Raw genomic sequence first — 19535 nt, forward strand, 5'->3', positions numbered from 1 at the left:
TTCCCCTAAGTTAGCAACCATGGTACTGAAAAGGACCCCCTAACCTAACCAGTCCACACTGTCAACTCTGTGGCTACACAAGCCCCTTCTGGCCTGCAGTTTCCTTGGAAAGCCCCCAGAAAGTGCTCCAGCCACTCCACAAGGAATGCAGCTTCCAGTCAAACTCAGAATGAGTCCCTTCAGTTATGAAAACTCACAAAGTTCCCCCTCCACAAAAAACACAACTCTCAAGTGTCTGCATTCATGTCTTTATTAGTTTGGATGATCAGTACACTGCTTTTATTTCAAGTGCAGTCATTCACTCCTGCGAGTTCTAGGACTTGTTAATCCCACCCTCACATTGGAAATACATCAGAGACATTTTTTACCTTAAGAAGCATGCAAAGATAAAAGTAGTAAAATGAAAAATAAATGGCCCTCCTTCAGGTAAAGAAAAATATCAGGATAAAGTCAACTATCTTCATGAAGAAAACATTCAAATAATGGGTCAAATTTTTTAAAAAATTCCTGGTCAGTGTGTTTTACTTTCATTGATAATCAAAACCAGGAGACCTCTACGGCGGTTTTAAATGTTAATAAATGATGCACTTCTTATTGGTTTACTTAAGGGTTAAAATGTATAATCATCTCCATTCTTGATGTTCACAGTCACTTTAATTTCTGCTACAGGATCTGCAGACTCCTCTACGCCCACATATGTAAGTACTCAGTATTTCTTTACGATGGATAACGCATCATAGGAAAAGGGTAAACGGAAGTTCTGTGAAATTTAAGATGACACAGAAACGGTGCCCAGGAGCCACTTTTTCCCTGTGTTTACTCTCCTCACCCTGCTTCTGCTTCTTCTTTGAAACCTTACTAGAAATGCTACTTTTATAGGCAAGGTGTTATCACAGAGGCCAAGCGCTCTCACATCAGATCCTGGGAATAGTAGCTCTGATTTCCTGGTGATGGCGTCTTTCATCTGCTCTGCTCTGCGCGGAAACACGGGGATGGACCCGGAGTATACCGGAGTCAGAAGCACCAAGAGGAGGTGAGGGACCAAGCTCTGCAGGGTCAGCTTCCTTTCCTGAAGAGGGCGAGCTCCAGCGGCCTCACTTGAAGGAGGCCTTCACGATCCTGCCCTTGATGGGCTGCGGGGGGCGCCAGTTCCTCACCAGGGGCACCGGGGGCTCGTTCTCCGCGCTGGAGTACAGAGTGCGCAGCTTGGCTATCTGCAGGCGGGAAGGGGAGACGTCACACCACGTCCACCCGAGCGGACGCTAAGCGTGGGACAGAGAGAGATGGCTGGCTTTCTGGACGAGCCAACCACAAAACCCGTCTCCGGTGTTCAGTCTAGAGTTATTGGTTGCCAGGTCCAGAGTAAGAACAACCTCTTTTTGGTAAAAAACAAAAACAAAACAAAAAACAACACACACACACAACCACCTTTTTCTTCCTTTTGTAGAGGATCACTATCCCCTGTGATTAAAACCTTTTCATCTAGAATTCTGAAACAATTATCTTAATCTGATGAATTATATGTAAGAGTGGAAGACAGTGTCAGCGCAAGTAATAAGCTCAACTGGCCTTCACTGCATAAGTTAATGGAGTCAATTTACATGACTGTAATTTACAGGAAGGGAAGCCTAAGCAGAAGACCAAAGGCATTTGAAAGCAGACAGAGGGGAGGTGGAATCTCAGATGCTACCCTTGGCTGTGTGGTGATAAGCAAATTACTTAACCTTTCTGAGCATTGGCCTCCTTAGCTGTAAAACTGAGGAACTAGCTGTGTCTGACTCTTGCAATCCATGGACTGTAGCCCACCAGGGGCCTCTGTCCATGGGGTTTTCCAGGCAAGAATACTGGAGTGGGTTGCCATTCCCTTTTCCAGGAATTCTCCTGAGCCAGGGATCGAACCCGGGTCTCCTGCATTGCAGGCAGATTCTTCCACATTCTGAGCCACCAGGGAAGCTGACACCTCACAAGGATGTTCAATCTCTTCCCATCCTTTCCCCAAGGCTGTATTTACCATCCCATTTGCTAAACAGTCCTCAGTATTTGGGGTTCTCCAAATTAGCAAGGACGATGAGATGGTTGGATGGCATCACCAACTCAATGGACGTGAGTTTGAGCAAGCTTCAAGGGTTGGTGATGGACAGGGAGGCCTGGCGTGCTGCAGTCCATGGGGTCGCAGAGAGTTGGACAGGACTGATCAACTAAACAGCACCACCATCATCTATAAATGTTTTGCACTTAGCCTGGTACCTTCTGGAAGCTGAGTTTTAGAAAGTTAAACAACCTGATCGTAATTAACCATGGCAAACTATGAAAGCGCCAGCGGTAGAGATCGGGTAAGCACCTATTTAGCAGCTTTATATTTTCAGAGACTTCTACACACACTCTCTATCTACTCTTAGGGATTCCCTGGTGCCTCAGCTGGTAAAGAATCCGCCTGCATTGGGGAAGACCTGGGCTTGATCCCTGGGTTGGGAAGATTCCCTGGAGAAGGGAAAGGCTACCCACTCCAGGATTCTGGCTTGGAGAATCCCATGGTCAGAGGAGCCTGGCGGGTTACAGTCCATGGGGTCGCCAAGACCCGGACAGGACTGAGCGCCTTTCACAAACACACACGCTTTCCGGTTAGTGCGGGCACCCCGCGGGGCCCTGCAGACCTGGAGCCCCGTGCCCCACGGCGGGCGCTCACCTGGTCGGAGCTGACCGTGATGGGCTCCTTCAGCAGCAGCCACACGATGCACTCCTCGCAGGGCGGCGTGGTAAAGGAGCCGTGGTAGGTCCAGTAGTCCCGGCAGGCGGGGAACAGGCAGGACGGGTTGAAGTTGTTGAAGGGCGCCTCCTTGCCCTGCGAGAGAGCGGGAGTGAGCAGGCGCGAATGGCGCCCTGCATCTCAGCTTGAGGGGTGTGGATTTCAAAGGCAACGGAGAAAACAAGCTTGGGATCAAATCCGTGTCTTTTAGAAATAAAAGGGGTGCGGGGGGAGGGAGCTGGGCAGGTTTGCATGACATGACTTTGGCACAATCATTGTAATATTTTATCCCTTATTCGCTATCTGTAGAACTATAAACCTACCATTTTTCAAGAAAAAAGACAAACCCATTCTAAACTAACAGAAATATTTCATATAAATTAATGCTGTGGTTCCTGATGATACAAAACAGGCTTGCATTTTTATCAAATGTCATCCTCAGAATATTTTACCTAGTGGTAAAACTAAAAGTGATGACTAGAACAGTCTCAAAGAATTAAAGTGAGTCTGTTAAGCAGAAGAATTTACTGTTAAGATTTAAAATATACAGGTGCAATCCAGGAGAGAAAGGGAAACACTAGGTCCCAAACATTTAGTGCCTCTGCAAGTGTGTAAGAGTGTGTATGTGTGTGTGTGTGTGTGTGTTGGGCAGGGAAACACCACTCAACTTCTCTCTCAAATATTTCATTAAAAATGTAATTATCTGACAGGTTGACTATGAGGCTTAAATAAGCTTATGTATGTGAAACTGCTCTAAAACCAACAAACCACAAAAATATACAAACATAACAGCATTTGCTTTTATAGGTATGCCTAGCATATTCATTCGGAGAAGGCAATGGCACCCCACTCCAGTACTGTTGCCTGGAAAATCCCATGGATGGAGGAGCCTGGTAGGCTGCAGTCCATGGGATCGCTGAGGGTCAGACATGACTGAGTGACTTCACTTTCACTTTTCACTTTCATGCATTGGAGAAGGAAATGGCAACCCACTCCAGTGTTCTTGCCTGGAGAATCCCAGGGATGGCGGAGCCTGGTGGGCTGCCGTCTATGGGGTCGCACAGAGTCGGACACGACTGAAGTGACTCAGCAGCAGCAGCATATTCATTGAACAATTTACTAATGGATTTTAGGTGAAAGAAGCACACTTGAAAAATGTAAAAAGAAAAAAATCGATATAACCTGACTTTATGTTCTAAGAGGGAAAATGATATTTTTTACCTTCGTCTTAATTTTGTCCAGTGCATCAAGGAGAAGCTGGAACTCGCCTTTCTCACGTCCTATCTGTAAAAAAATAAAAAAGAGAGAGAAAGAGAACTAACGATTATATTTTTCTCTTCTCCATAATTTAGGATTGTCTTAAAAGCTGATTTTAATCCATCCATCTACAACCAGTGTTTATAAATCTGCCAGAATATATTGCATGAAGCAAAACCATAAGTTCATCCCTCCCCCGAAATTTTAGGGTATGTATTTTCTGAACTAAACGTGGACTCTGGGTCTCTGAAATACAAAACCACAAAATTACATGTTGATTTACATCTGTGTCCTTGACCTTCTCTGTGAAGTCATTCTGCTTTTCTTTTTAATATAATTGCAGCTAAGAGGACTCAATGTACCTAAAACTAAACCTATTGTCTTTCTGCTCAGACCCACTCCACTTACTGTAGTGCTGTGCTCAAGCGCTGAAAAGGACCCAGTGAATTCAGAACATAAAACAAATTAGGTCACTCAAAAAGAAAGAAGCCAGATTTTCACCTCTGGCTTAAAATCTAGATCATGTTACCACTAACTTCATGTGTTAATGACACTAAGTCCTCTCTAAACCAAGGCTGGCTCAACAACACACACATTCCGTGTGCTATCTTAGCCTGGGATCATGTGAGTGGTAGCCACCCTAAGCTGAGAGGATGTTCAGCCAGGGACTTGGCATCACAGTGATTTCCAACACTGGCTTTTCTGGTTTCCACTGCAATTGACGTGGAGGAGCCAGAAAGTGTAATGAATAAGGCTGCCCTTGCCTTCACTGCTGCTGAAATAAGCTCCTTCAAAGGCTTCATCCCCACTGCCCCAACACACACAGAAACACACCCCGCACCTTGAGAAAATTTAGAAGGGCTAGGGCGACCGAAGTAGAGCTAAAGGTGCTCTTTTAAGGGAGAACAAAACTTTTTGAGCTGATCTTACCAGAAATATCTTGATTAGTTGAATGAATCTTGAACTTCATTCCTCTCTCCCATATAAATAAAATGACGTGAAACCTAAGCATTGATAAGGAACTAAACTTTGAAAAAAACATGCACTCAATTTTTACCTTACCTTCAGAAAAACACCAACCACAGCTATACCATCGGGATGCTTCAGAGCAGTTGCATAACTGTTATACTTTGAATTCCAGTGAACCAAATGGAGCTGAAACCATAGAACAGATGTTAGGAGGTACATGCCTAAAATAAGGAAATAAGTGTGAAATTACTCACAATAAACCCAACAATTTTACAGTCTAAGATTGCTGAACACTCTCATAGAAATTGACAGAATTCTAAAAGTTAACATGAGATATTTTGGCAGGACTTTTGATGGCTCAAATAAAAAGTTATGACAGGTAGAACTGGTGAAAACCAAACTGTCACTAAATCAATTCATAATATTATGTTAGCTTTGTATAATATTAGTCCTTTTTCTGACCAAATCAAACAGTGAAACACAGAGCTGTAAACAGGAATCTGCTAACACTTTAAAGTCACAATTAACTGGGAAGTAGGAGAGGAAAAATAAGGGGACAAATTCTTGGATGTTTTTCACGCCTCTCTCAGTAACAAACGCTCTAGAACCAGTTGGTAACCTTATCTTAATAAGGTTAAGGTGCTTACATATGCACTAGTTAAATTAGTCAAAATTTCCACATTGAATTATACAGAATGGCAAGAGAATACCATAGTTCATGGCAGTTTAAAAATACTGTCTTCAAGAACAAAACTGTGTGATAATCCCGCATATCAAGACCAAACTGCAAGGCTTGGCCCTATTGAGAAGGAATATACAAAATTTTCCCCCTTTTGTGGGGAAAGACATCTGAAAGGCTTTCTCAATTAATTTATCCTGTCACCCGCTGTCTAGATGGCCTGCAGAGAAACAGAATGGTCACGGGGAAGTACTCTGGGTCTCTCACAGTTCAGTTGAGCTGTTTTGTTAAGTTGAGTTAAGCTGCCTTATGATTCTGCCCAAGAGCGTGTCCACAAATGGCTCCAAGGTTCCTGGCTCCTATGTTAACCAGAGCCTGCCTCTGGAAGAGTCTGGCAGTACAAATGGAATTATCCTCACCTTCAGGGCATGCGTCGCCCCTTATAGGCTTGGCTTTATACAGAGAGCATGCGGGAGGCTTGTCTTATTTCCTTGTAATATGATGCCTTGAGCTGAGCTACAGTCATGTGCTTCCTTTAATGGGTTCTCAGGAACAGAGTATATAGTATCTGCTCGTTTTAAATTGTGTGTATCTATAGCCAGCTATCTCTCTGCGTGCATAAGTCCATGTGTACATATAAAATCACACGTATACCTATGCTGACGCACCCCCTTCCTTAAGAGACTAGAGCCTGGGCATCAGCCAGTATCACTAAGTGCTATTTTTAAAGCACCACACTCTCATAAAAGAGGAGGCTTAGGGCACTGGGCAGGATGATGAAGCCAATCAGCACGAAGCAGAGCACCAGTCCAGCACCTGTGCTGTGGGACTTTGTTACGTAACCTTCTGGCACCTCAGTTTCCTCACCTGTAGCCCACCCCACAGCATGCTGAGAGGATCACATGGGTTAATACCAGCAGGCACTTAATAAGCATTGGCTCCCCTTCTCTTTTCAGTTCCACTCAGAGCCCTGGTTTTATAAAAGTATTATTATTAAGCAGCCATCCACTTTCTGAATATAACCTTGCAAGTCTTCAGGCATGACACTAACTCACCTCCACTGTCTTAACTGTCTAACCCAGAACGTCTGGCAGCTTCGGTTTATGCTAAAACTCCTGCAGCTCTTTTCATAACTACAGGCTTGAAGGACGTGCAGTGGACGCTCTTCTGTCGTTACCTTTCAGCTCAGCTCTCACTGGGTGAGACGCAGAGTGGGTCCTGTCAGGTCCCCTTACCTCTGCTGCGTACTTGACTCCATCCACGCTGTGCTCCGAGCCGTGATCGTCCGAGGAGCCCCAGTGGAGGTGGAACTGGCGGAGCCGGTAGGGCGCAGCGAGGGGACCACCTCTCAGCACTGCGAGTCAGAGAAGCTAGGTCAGCAGTGAGCTCGCACTTCTTGGACGGAGCCCTGCTTTAAACAGCTACCTTAGAGCCAAAGCTTGATGGGCTGGGCTGGTGGTGGCATTCCCAAGTACACTGGTCTCTTTCTCACAAAGTGAAGCATTGGGGTGTGTCAAAATAAATGCTTTCTTTTCTCTTTCTGATTGTGTTTGCTTGTTTTGTGATTTTTACATGTCAATCTCACATGCATGAAAATAAAATTAAGCCAGCAGATGGGCAATGAAAACAACTAAACCCTAAAATCAAAATCTGTTGTGGGCTGCACTGGGGAGAACAGGATAGTTAAGAGCCGGGCAGACTCAGGGTCCAATCCCAACCCCATCCCTTGTGAGTTGTGTGATCTCAGGCAAGTTGCTAAACTTCTCTGAACCCGTTTCTGCGTCTCACCAAAGGTGATAATAATACTAACCTTTCAGAGCTGCTGTGAGGATTAAATGAGATTAAGGACTTTAAACTGCTCATCACAGTGCCTGTCACGGTCGTCAAATGTGAATTCCTTCTCCGTATCTTGCCTCCAACTACGCTTTTCTTTAAGACTACAGACGAGAGCTCACTTCCACAGCTAATTCGGACTGTGTTTATTCAAATGAGATGGAATGGAAAATTCTGAGGTTTCCCAGGGACTCAATCAATGTTGACCCTTAAACGAGATGATTCTCCATAGTATGAATGTGAGTTTGCTGTCCAAATATCTCAACTTGGCACTTAACTTGGTTTCACTTAATTTAGCCTGGAGAGTGATTTAGAAGTTCAAATATTTTCTAAAGGATATTGGAAACTATACAGAAGCCCTAAAGTCAAAATTTACCAATGTAAGCTAGATCAAAACAGAATTCAGAGGATAGCCATTCTAGAAAAGATAGATCAACTGTTGGTGCTGAAACGGCAGACTGAAAGTCATAGGGTAGGTCTAAACTGATAGAACGAGACTAGATGAGCTTGGCCACACAGAAATAAGTGTTTTAATTGCATTTTTTTCTGTCCATTTTTTCTGTTTGATTAATTGCTCTTTGTACTTTTACCATCCACTAGGAACCGTTATAATTCAGTGATATGAGTCCAATTTATTAGGATGAATCATAAGAAAGTGTCAATATTCAATCATATTTGCTTACAAAAAGGCTTCTTCATGTGATTCAACCTAAGAGATCCTGTTTAATTTTATTACTTATCCTTCAGAATGGAACTTGATTTAAATGGAGAAAAAATAACAGATACCAATGAGATGATTATTTAAAGAATATACATTTCTATGATACTCCTTACCTGGAACCTGCTAGTAGGTAGAAATTATAGCTATTACTCTTTAATTACAGGATCACTGAGAATATTCATTCATGTACATCAGTAAGGATAATTTTAACTTTTTTACAAATGTGGTTATAGGAAAATATATATTGTATATCAAGTACCAAAATGCTAAAGGTAGATTCTTACCTCCTTCACAGTAAAATAAAGTATTTCTAGTTAGCCTTCTTTTATTTCACTGATTTGCTTAATGGTTATAGGTGAAATAGACTTTTTTTTAAACATGAGACTTTCCATTTCAGTTCAGTTCTGTTCAGTTCAATTCAGTCGCTCAGTGGCTTCCAACTCTTTGTGACCCCCATGGACAAATACAAATCAGAACTCAAGGAGAAATCGTCAGTCTTGAAAACCCCTCACCAAAATGAGTAGTTGGGCGAGCCCCATTGAAGGTGGTCTTCTTGCTTCTACCATGGGTCTGCTCTCTCCCCCGGATTGTCCCCACCCCGACACCGAGAGAAGAGAGTACCTACTTGGTTCTCTGACGTTCCTTGCTCTGTAGGATGGAATCTATGCCACATCTGAGAATGGGAGCCTTGCTCTCCAGGAGTTCGTTAGGATGCAAAACCCCCCTCAAGTATAGACCAGCAGAGCCCAGAGAACACTGCTTTGGACTCATTACCATCACCTCCCTACTAAGCTTCATTTCAGGGGTACACTGCCAACTTTTAGCTTGGGCATGGGGCCATTTTGGAGCAGCCAGCGTGACCGGAGTTTAAGAGTGAGACATTCTTCTTCACTGTATAAATATAATCCTTCAGACGAGCACAAAGTCAAGTGTCATCTCCATTTTCAGATAAGAAGTGCCCCCTTGTCCCACCGATTCTATTGCTGTGATATAAATCACATTTTGCCAGTACAGCCATTGAAAATGTTCTTGGGTCTCTACCTAGGTGTCATACTTACTTGACCTGTCATAAGTATCATCAAACACAACCCTGCAGGTCTTCCCATTATTTAGGATGGTCTTGGCAGAGCCTGGGTCATAGGATGCTGTCCATGGCTTCAGGGAAGGGTCGTGGCTGATCTCTTTAGTGTTCAGTTCAATGGGCGACTGGTTCTCTCCCTTGGCATTCGGGAAAAGTTCATGCCAATGGTCAGGACCTAGGAAATCAAATTGAGGGGATTCATTTATCTGGTGGCACAAAGTCCTCTCTCTAAGTGACTAAATCAGCAAAATACACGGAGGCTGGACAGTGATTATGAAAAGGTCTTGGATATCAGATTGGGCAATACAAGGCTTGGGGGCAAAGACCTGTTCATAGTTTTGTTAACAGCATACCTGTAAGGCTATATTTCACTCTGTGTATTTCCCCAAAGCGTCCCTGTATTGGCTCAAATACAGCCTGAAAGACTTATTTTTGAAGTGAACTTCATCGCATGTTTCACCAATGCCCTCTCCTATCATAGAGCTGGAATCAGCAGTGCCCCTAAGTGGGTTTCAGTATCCCTTTCCCCATCGGGAGGCAGAAACTACAGGCAGAGCAGCTCCTACCACCACCAGGCTCAGAGAGGTGAAGAAGAGCTTGCCCAGCCAGTCTCTGAGAGAGGGGGACCCCCAAAAGCGGCCCTGGCTGGGTGGGCTTCTCCGTCAGAGGCACTGAGATCTGGGCACGTTACCGGTTCCTGCAGTGGGCATACCAGCTGCTCCAGGAGAGGGAGAGATGAACGCGATCAAAGTGAGCCGGCCGGCCGTGCGGGGTCCTAGGGAAGGACCTGGCGGGGAGCGCCCCCGACCGCCGCACCCCGGCGGCGGGTCGCCGGACACTCACCGTTGTGGTCGGCGTAGCCCCACTCCTTGGCCATGGCGGTGTGCGGCGCTGCCTCGGCTCCCGCCGTGCGCGGCCCGCCGGCGCCCTTTTTATGCCGGGCCCCTCACTCCCACATGGCCTTATTAGGTCAGCGAGGGTGGGGCGGGGGGCTAAAGAGACCGGGGTGGTGCTCGGGAGGCGGGCTGGGGGAAGCCAATGAATTCCGCGGGCTGGACAGCTGTCGGGATGGGGGGAGACGGGCCCCCGCCCCCTGGCCCTGGAAGAGGGGCTCCCTCGCGGCTCCCGAAGCGCAAGGCCCCCCTAACCTAGAGCCGAAGTGCAGAGGCCGGCGCTTTCGGCCCACCTCCTCCAAGGCCCCCCACCGTTTTTTTTGAGGGGGGGGCGCGGCCGTTGCGTTTCGCCTCCGAACTGAAAGCAGCGCCCTGCGGGCTGGCGCTTGCAGCCTTGCTTGGTAGATGCTTTCAGCGCTGCCTGTCTGGCTGGCTGCGGTCTCTGGATGCTTCTGCGGGTTGATTTCACTCCAGCGATCCGGTTACCGTGGCTGGAAAGAACACGTTTGCCTGACCCATGTTTGACTCCTTCGCAGGCAACTTGCAAAATCCTAGGCACAAAGGATGGGAAAAAGGCAGGAGGGCAGGTTCTCTCAACTCCGTTATCCTTAAGAGAGAGATGGTGCCAGGTCCCTGAACCAGACGTTTCTTGACCTCGCGGGTCCCCTCGGTCTGCAGGACGCCGGGGGCTGGGTCTCAGGAATCTAGGTGAGGACTGGACCCGGGCTACTGCGGAGCAGGAGCCTGGTTCTGATCTACCGACTCGGTGAGCTGTACCTCTGCTCACGAGAAGTCCAGAACATTCTGGAGTGTTGGAGGGTCAGGAACATAAAGGGAGTCATATTGTTTAAAATGTATGAGATTATTTTCCAAGGCATAGTGAAAGATTAGAAGAAAAGAAAGGGAAAGTTTTCCAGAATTGCTTTGTATTTTTTTTCTCCCCCTCCCAACTTGTTTTATAGCATGATGACCCTTGCAAAAAGAGAATAGAACTGGTATACACACTGTGCACATGTCAAAGACGTATTTTTAAATATCTGGTTGTAGTTCACATCGAAGAACCAGAGTAGTAGATACTTACAATTTTAAGAATATATTGTAAAAAAAAAAAAAAATTTTTTTTTGTTTTGGTTCCAGGTCAGTATTAATTTTATTTAAAAAAGAAAAGACAGCAAGAAGGGATAAACCTATTTTCAGTGCTGTCTTGAACAGGGTTGTAACATAAAACTTTTGAAATTTCTTTGACTTTTATTGATGTTAGGATTTTGTGTTTGGGGATTACAAAACTTGAAAAGGAAATATCTTATCATGGTAAAGATAGCTCACGGCTAAGGCATGTGGAATGACTGACCACACTCATAACCTGGACGCCAGGGGAGTCACTCCCCCAGCGTATTTTTGTGCCCAGGGATTATTTGATCCACACAATAGCGGCGCTGAATCAAGAACTGACATGGTTTGGAAAATCCAGGCAAACAGCAGTGTGAGTGCTCTTAGCCTCTGAGCTCAATTATGTCAGTGTTGGATTAGAAAGGCTACTGAGTTGGCATATCTGGGCCAGTTTTCTGCTTTAATGTGATTAGTTGTATGCTGCTGTAGTTTGTAGTTAATGGAGGTTATATTCTGCATAATTATCTGTATTAGTAAACTATGATCCTGTTCCAACTCATTAAATTGTTTCCATTCCTCTTTTTCTGCTATATATGGTTAGAAGATCAGTAACTAAGTTTCAAGTCATTTGATACAGGAATGATACAGATAAAGTTTTCAATAAACTCTTTATATCAAGCAAGGCCAACAGTATTGCTTTGTTGGTACTGGAATTCATCATACTGCTACCATTTCTGCATAAAAAGTGTTTAAATGGGTTTTCATTAATTAAAAATTTTAAAAGACTGTACACAACACATCAATAGCAAACACTTTAGCACAAATTTTCACAGAAACACTAGTTGGAATTTGCAAAGTGAAACATTTAATAGTTTTGAGTTTGTGGTCTTGAAAACTGTTGACTGGTTTTTCATTGCACTTTCTTATGAGAGTTAAACAAAATTGGAATTTCAAAACAGTTTTTAGACCATAATATGTTTTTCAAAAGCCCCAAATTAATCATCTGCATTTTGATTTATTTGCTCCAGCATATTTGTCCACAAATTTCAAAATTCTGTATCCATAAAGCAAAGAGAAAATTCTAAATTGTGTCCAAGATGCTGAGATTACTGGAGCTGGCTTTTAAAAAAGAAGATTGTTAGGTTATACACCAAGGGAAAAGAATGCCAGAAAAAGCCACAAATTATCCCTGAGCATGAGCACAGGATTCCTCCCAGCCCTAGTACTGAAAAACTGGTGTACTGGCGGTCTGTAAGATGCGTGTGTTCATGCAGAGAACAGAAGAAGCGGGGACGGAGTAACCAAGGAAGATAATTTGGGTCAGCAAAATCACTGGGGGTTGGGAGTGTCTGGATGCATAAGTTTCAATTAGGTGATATACTAAAATTATAAACTTGAGAGCTCTAAGCTGATCAAATTTAAACCTATTTTTAGTCTCGATTTAGCATTTTATTTTGCAGGATGCTAAGTAATAAAGATCTTCTGCAAGTTGATAGCCATTTGGTGTTTCTAGTGCATCAGAAACCAAAAAAAAAAAAAAGATGATAAATTGCCTATTTATTCATGTCTAACTAAAACTGTGAGTCGCTCAGTTATGTCTGACTCCTTGTGACCTCGTGGAGTGTGGCCCACCAGTCTTCTCTGTCCATGGGATTCTCCAGGCAAGAATACTGGAGTGAGTTGCCATTCTCTTCTCCAGGGGATCTTCCCGACCCAGGGATTGAACCTGAGTCTGCTGCATTGCAGGCTGATTTTTTGCCATCTGAGCCACCAGGGAAGCTCCATCCTGCCCTTTGTGTGTGTCACAGAGCACAGGAGCTAACCGACAGACATCACAAAGGATGCATTCAGCTGGTATAAGATGACATTAATACCCACCGCATTCACCTTCTCCTTGGACTATTTTGAGCTGCCCGATCTAATGGACCCTTCGTGTAGTGGGAATCACAGCAAACCTTTTTAAATATATGTGACCAATCATGAGCAAAATGTATTAATCTAACAAAAGTAACTGAAACTCTAAGTACTGTGATAAGAACTACAAAGACTCCTATTCCTACAAGTTTTAAACAGTTCTTTGGTATGTTATTTGTTAAATGAGTTTTTAGAAATGAAATGCAGTCTCCTCTAAATGACATTCAGGGTCTTCAGATGTCTATCCAAACTGCTTTTCCATTTTATCCCCAGCTTACCTTCCAAATTCACCCACTCTCTGCTTCAGTTACAGAGTGTCCTTCACTCTTCCCATAACACAATTTTTTTCCACCTCTGTGCCTTTTCACACACTATTTCACACACAATAGTGTGTGACTCCATTATCCTTTCTATCGTCTATACCTGGTAAAGCTAAGCTGTTTATAGCAACAGTTCCACAGACTGTATAGTGAGTGTTTGTGTAAGATTTTACACTGAAAATACATTGGTTCATCTTTAAGGTCAACCTACCTTCTTTTCCTCTCTGCTGCCATTTTAACTCAAGGCCAAGCCACTGGTAGAATTGCATTGACGTGTTTTGTGTATTATTTTTATTGGGTGGAGGTTGTTTTCAAAACAACCTACATACTTGTTTGCTTCCCTGAAAAAAATCAGTCATCAGCCTTACTTCTCTGAAACCTAGCAAAACCCCAGGTCCACTTCTGGCTCTTCCCATAAAGCATTGCTAGCTTAGGCCGGTCAGAGAGCTTCTCAGAAGAGTAATAACTGGCTGGCATGCAACACTTGATTATTAGCACCAAAAAAAGTAATACATGTGCAAACACTTGAAAACTAACATTTCATGTTTGTAACTATTCTCACTTTAAACAGTTGACTGAATAACTTTAAGAGCTGTGGGGTTTCCACGCAGGAAGGAAATTCAGTGTCATTTGTTTTTATTGTAAAGCACACACCTGCCTTTGTTGTTGTTAGGGTTAGTTCAGTCCCCGAGTCCTGCCTGACTCTTCATGACCTCATGGACTGCGGCACTCCAGGCTTCCATATCCCTCATCATCTCCCAGAGTTTGCCCAAGTTCATGTGCATTGAATCCGTGATGCCATCCAACCATCTCATCCTCTGTTGCCCTCTTCTCCTCCTGCCTTCAATACTTCCCAGCATCAGTGTCTTTTCCAATGAGTCAGTTCTTCGCGTCACGTGGCCAAAGTATTGGAGTTTCAGCTTCAGCATCAGTCCTTCCAAAGAGTATTCAGGGTTGATATCCTTTAGGATGGACTGGTTGGATCTCCTCACTGTCCAAGGGACTCTCAAGAGTCTTCTCCAACAATACAGTGTCATTTTCTTTTTATTAATTGTAAAGCATGAACCCGCCTTTAGGTATGCCCAAAATCATGGCTTTTAAAGGCATTAAGAGACATTAGAGATTGCTTTTCATCAAATTTCTGAATAACAGAGCAGAAAAACATCTGCATTAATTGTTTGAACATTGTAGCCTTTTAATATTATGGAGTAATAGTTTCCCTAAATTGAATAATCAAGGCTAATAGGAATCTTTGAATTAGTGTCATATACCACACAGCTGTCTTTTCATATATATTCCAAATAAACAATAAAATTTAAATAATGTATTCTTAAAAATATTTTATGTTGATATAATTGCAGAATTTCTGGTACTTTTGCACTTTAGTGAGGTATTATTGACAAATTTATAAGTTATTTAAACTATATATTGCAATGACTTAGTGTATGTATACATTGTGAAGAGATCTCTAGACTTTCCCGTTCTATTGTTTTCTTCTATTCTTCGCACTGGTCACTGAGGAAGGCTTTCTTATCTCTCCTTGCTATTCTTTGGAACTCTACATTCAAATGGGTATATCTTTCCTTTTCTCCTTTGCCTTTAGCTTCTCTTCTTTTCTCAGCTATTTGTAAGGCCTCCCCAGACAGCCATTTTGCCTTTTCACATTTCTTTTCCATGGGAATGGTCTTGCTCCCTGTCTCCTGTACAATGTCACAAACTTCCATCCATAGTTCATCAAGCACTCTGTTTATGAGCTCTAATCCTCTGAATCTATTTGTCACTTCCACTGTATAAACATAAGGGATTTGATTTAGCTCATACCTGAATGGTCTAGTGGTTTTCCCTACTTTCTTCAATTTAAGTCTGAATTTGGCAGTAAAGAGTTCATGATCTGAGCCACAGTCAGCTCCTGGTCTTGTTTTTGCTGACTGTATTGAGCTTCTCCATCTTTGGCTGCAAAGAATATAATCAATCTGATTTCGGTGTTGACCATCTGGTGATGTCCATGTGTATTCTCTTGTGTTGTTGGAAGAGGGTGTTTGCTATGACCAGTATGTTCTCTTGGCAGAACTCAATTAGCTTTTGCCCTGCTTCATTCTGAACTCCAAGGCCAAATTTGCCTGTTACTCCAGGTGTTTCTTCACTTCCTACTTTTGCATTCCAGTCCCCTATAATGAAAAGGACATATTTTGGAGGTGTTAATTCTAGAAGGTCTTGTAGGTCTTCATAGAACCATTCAACTTCAGCTTCTTCAATATTACTGGTCAGGACATAGACTTGGATTACCATTATATTGAATGGTTTGCCTTGGAAATGAACAGAGGTCATTCTGTCATTTTTAAGATTGCATCCAAGTACTGCATTTCAGACTGCATTTCAGACTCCTTTGTTGACTATGATGGCTATTCCATTTCTTGACTTCCTACTTTTGCATTCCAGTCCCCTATAATCAAAAGAACATGTTTTTTGGGTGTTAGTTCTAGAAGGCCTTGTAGGTCTTCATAGAACCATTAAACTTCAGCTTCTTCAGAGTTACTGGTCAGGGCATAGACAAAGAGTGCTCAAACTACTGCACAGTTGCATTCATCTCACACGCTAGCAAAGAAACGCTCAAAATTCTCCAAGCCAGGCTTCAAGAGTGCGTGAACTATGAACTTCCAGATGTTCAAACTGAATTTAGAAAAGGCAGAAGAACTAGAGATCAAATTGTCAACATCCATTGGATCATGAAAAAAGCCAGAGAGTTCCAGAAAAATGCCTACTGCTTTATTGATTACACCAAAGCCTTTGATTGTGTGAATCACAACAAGCTGTGGAAAATTCTTCAAGAGATGGGAATACCAGAACATCTGACCTGCCTCGTGAGAAACCTGTATGCAGGTCAGGAAGCAACAGTTAGAACTGGACATGGAACAGACTGGTTCCAAATAGGAAAAGGAGTACGTCAAGGCTGTATATTATCACCCTGCTTATTTAACTTATATGCAGAGTACATCATGAGAAATGCTGGGCTGGAGGAAGCACAAGCTGGAATCAAGATTTCTGGGAGAAATATCAATAACCTCAGATATGCAGATGACACCACCCTTATGGCAGAAAGCAAAGAGGAACTAATGAGCCTCTTAATGAAAGTGAAAGAGGAGAATCAAAAAAGTTGGCTTAAAACTCAGCATTCAGAAAACTAAGATCATGGTATCCAGTCCCATCACTTCATGGCAAATAGATGGGGAAACAATGGAAACAGTGACAGACTTTATTTTTGGGGGCTCCAAAATCACTGCAGATGGTGACTGCAACCATGAAATTAAAAGACGCTTGCTCCTTGGGAGAAAAGTTATGACCAACCTAGACAGCATATTAAAAAGCAGAGACATTACTTTGCCAACAAAGGTCCATCTAGTCAAGGCTATGGTTTTTCCAGTGGTCATGTATGGATGTGAGAATTGGACGATAAAGAAAGCTGAGTGCCAAAGAATTGATGCTTTTGAACTGTGGTGTTGGAGAAGACTCAAGAATCCATTGGACTGCAAGGAGATCCAACCAGTCCATCCTAAAGGAAATCAGTCCTGAGTATTCATCGGAAGGATTCTGAAGCTGTAAACTCCAATATTTTGGCCACCTGATGTGAAGAGCTGACTCATTTGAAAAGATCCTGGTGCTGGGAAAGATTGCGGGCAGGAGGAGAAGGGGACGACAGAGGATGAGATGATTGGATAGCATCACCGACTCAATAGACATGAGTTTGAGTAAACTCTGGGAGTTGGTGATGAACAGGGAGGCCTGGCATTTGCAGTCCATGGGGTTGCAAAGAGTTGGACATGACTGAGCTACTGAACTGAGCTGATAGATTGTGAAAAGATTCCTCCCATTTAGTTCATTAACCCATCCATTACCTTGCTTATTTATCTTTTTCTATATGCAAGAACATTTAGTTGTTCTTTCTTAGCAAATTTCAGTTATACAACTGCTATTAACCCTAGTCACCACATTATATGTTAAATCCCTGTGATTTTATTCATATTATAGCTAAATTTTATAACCCTTTATTAACTTCTTCCTAGTTCCAATTTTCAATATTTTAAAAGTAAAAATTCTGTCTATAAAAATAAATTAATATCTTCATTTCCTCCATTGTAGATGCTATTGATTCTAAGATAAATTATTATTTTATGTCCCGCTAAGAAAAATGATGTCAATTAAGCCATCATACATAACTTTTTAAAAATTCATTCAATAATGTTTCACACACTAAGATATTAATTTTATCTGCTGTCTTTAGAAAAACTTATTCGGACACTGTTGATTTTGATGCTAAGTAAGAAGGACGATCTTGTCATGTAGAGAATGTAATTTCTGATACATTCATAGCCATGTATCTCACGATTCTCTACGTGATAGAAACTTCACTTGACAGCGTTAACTTGGAGGTGTAAGTGAGCCGCTTTTGGAGTCGATAAGAGCATTAAACTTCACGGGGAAACCCAGATTCTAGTCTCAAGTCCCATCCTTAACTATGTATGTAACCTTGCAAAGTTGCCTAACATCCTGAGAAGTGTTTTCTTACATATAAGTGAAAAGGGTGGACTAGAGACTGGGCATGCCCATTCATCTTTGCGCATCTATGATCATTGATTATCACATGTAACATTTGACTTCTCTAAGTTGCTAGGCCTTAATATTTGGAGAAATTAATGCTTCTCACAGGCTATAAGGCTCTAATGTGTGCATCAAAACCTATATAATGCTTATTATCATTAAAACAAGCAAGAAAAATAACAGCAGAAAATCTAATTTCCATTCAGGTACAGCTTTACAGTATTGTTTGTTAGTTTGTTTTACTCAACCTAATATATCCTCTTGATGTGTAATGATATGGGGAAACTTAATTATTTTCTGTGATATAACACTGATTTTTCTAATAAATCACAATCAGCTGAAATCCCTGACATATAGTTTGGTTTTTGGTATTCTAATAACTTGAAACAAGTATGAACTGTTTTTAAAGAGTTTTCTTAATGTGGACCATTTTTAAAGTCTTTATTGAATTTGTTAGAATATTGTTTTATGTTTTGTCTTTTTTGGCCATGAGGCATGTGAGATCTTAACTCCCTGACCAGGGATTTAACCCGCAGCCCCTGCATTGGAAGGCAAAATCTTAACCATTGGACCTCCAGGGAAGTCCTAAAACCAGTGTGAAATTTTGAGGTTAATTTTCTCAAACCGGAAACTTCTTTAGTTGACCATTGTCATTATAAAGAAAAATGCAACTATTGAACACAACAGCTACATTGTCTTCAGGCAATCATGGTGTAAACTCATTCATACGAAATGCAAAATTAGGAAATTCCATTTGGAGCTGCACTCAACTACTGTTTTTATATTGTGCTCTGTCACATAACCTACCTGCCGGGTTTTAGCAGAGGAATGTTTAGGGTAGAATTTTAATACATCCTTTGTGAAATGCTAGCTCACCATATTCCTAAGGAAAAAAGTGTAGTATTCTCTTTCTATGACTTTGAAAAGCATACTGCAATATAAATAGCTAATCGAATGAAACCCTGTACAACTAAAAATGTTGAAAGAGATCAACATAAATATTCATGTCTAAAACAAGTGGTTTTGTTACATGCTAGAATAAATATTTTCCTGGAGCCACTTGAATGTGTAACTGGGATGGAAACTTTGAGAATTAAAGTTCCATATCAGAATTGCCTTTAGTAAAATGTGCTTTTCCTCATACATCATAAATATCATGTGAATTCCAAATACTTTAAGAGAGTTATACTTAACACTAAAAACTTCTTTTGTAAGAGCCAATATACTTAACCTTTAAAAAATTCTTTTTTTAAGATCCAATGAAGGCAATGGCACCCCACTCCAGTACTCTTGCCTGGAAAATCCCATGGACGGAGGAGCCTGGTGGGCTGCAGTCCATGGGGACACTGAGGGTCGGACACAACTGAGCAACTTCATTTTCACTTTTCACTTTCATGCATTGGAGAAGGAAATGGC

The 19535-nt window shown here is 42.3% G+C and overlaps 1 protein-coding gene across 1 annotated transcript; it reads right to left on the bottom strand.

Annotated features, from left to right (window-relative positions):
• Nucleotides 1-207: 207 nt before the first annotated feature.
• CA3 (carbonic anhydrase 3) lies at nt 208-10310 on the bottom strand. Its single transcript, XM_055546738.1, has 7 exons — nt 10130-10310; nt 9264-9461; nt 6887-7005; nt 5066-5158; nt 3968-4030; nt 2687-2842; nt 208-1214 (listed from the first exon to the last, which is right to left on the bottom strand). Exons 1-7 carry the CDS (start codon nt 10161-10163, stop codon nt 1095-1097), a joined length of 783 nt encoding a protein of 260 aa, XP_055402713.1. The 5' UTR covers nt 10164-10310; the 3' UTR covers nt 208-1094.
• Between the last annotated feature and the right edge of the window lie 9225 nt (nt 10311-19535).

Source organism: Bubalus kerabau, chromosome 14 (assembly GCF_029407905.1).
Source record: "Bubalus kerabau isolate K-KA32 ecotype Philippines breed swamp buffalo chromosome 14, PCC_UOA_SB_1v2, whole genome shotgun sequence".
In the NCBI taxonomy this organism is placed as follows: Eukaryota; Metazoa; Chordata; class Mammalia; order Artiodactyla; family Bovidae; genus Bubalus; species Bubalus kerabau.

Bases quoted from the DNA above. Each gene is read 5' to 3' on its own strand.
- CA3 (XM_055546738.1), bottom strand. From the start codon at position 10,163: ATGGCCAAGGAGTGGGGCTACGCCGACCACAACG. The intron at 5,159-6,886 runs GTAAGGGGACCT...CTATGGTTTCAG, and splicing joins GAGTCAAGTACGCAGCAGAG to CTCCATTTGGTTCACTGGAA. The intron at 4,031-5,065 runs GTAAGGTAAAAA...ATTTTTTTACAG, and splicing joins TGGTTGGTGTTTTTCTGAAG to ATAGGACGTGAGAAAGGCGA.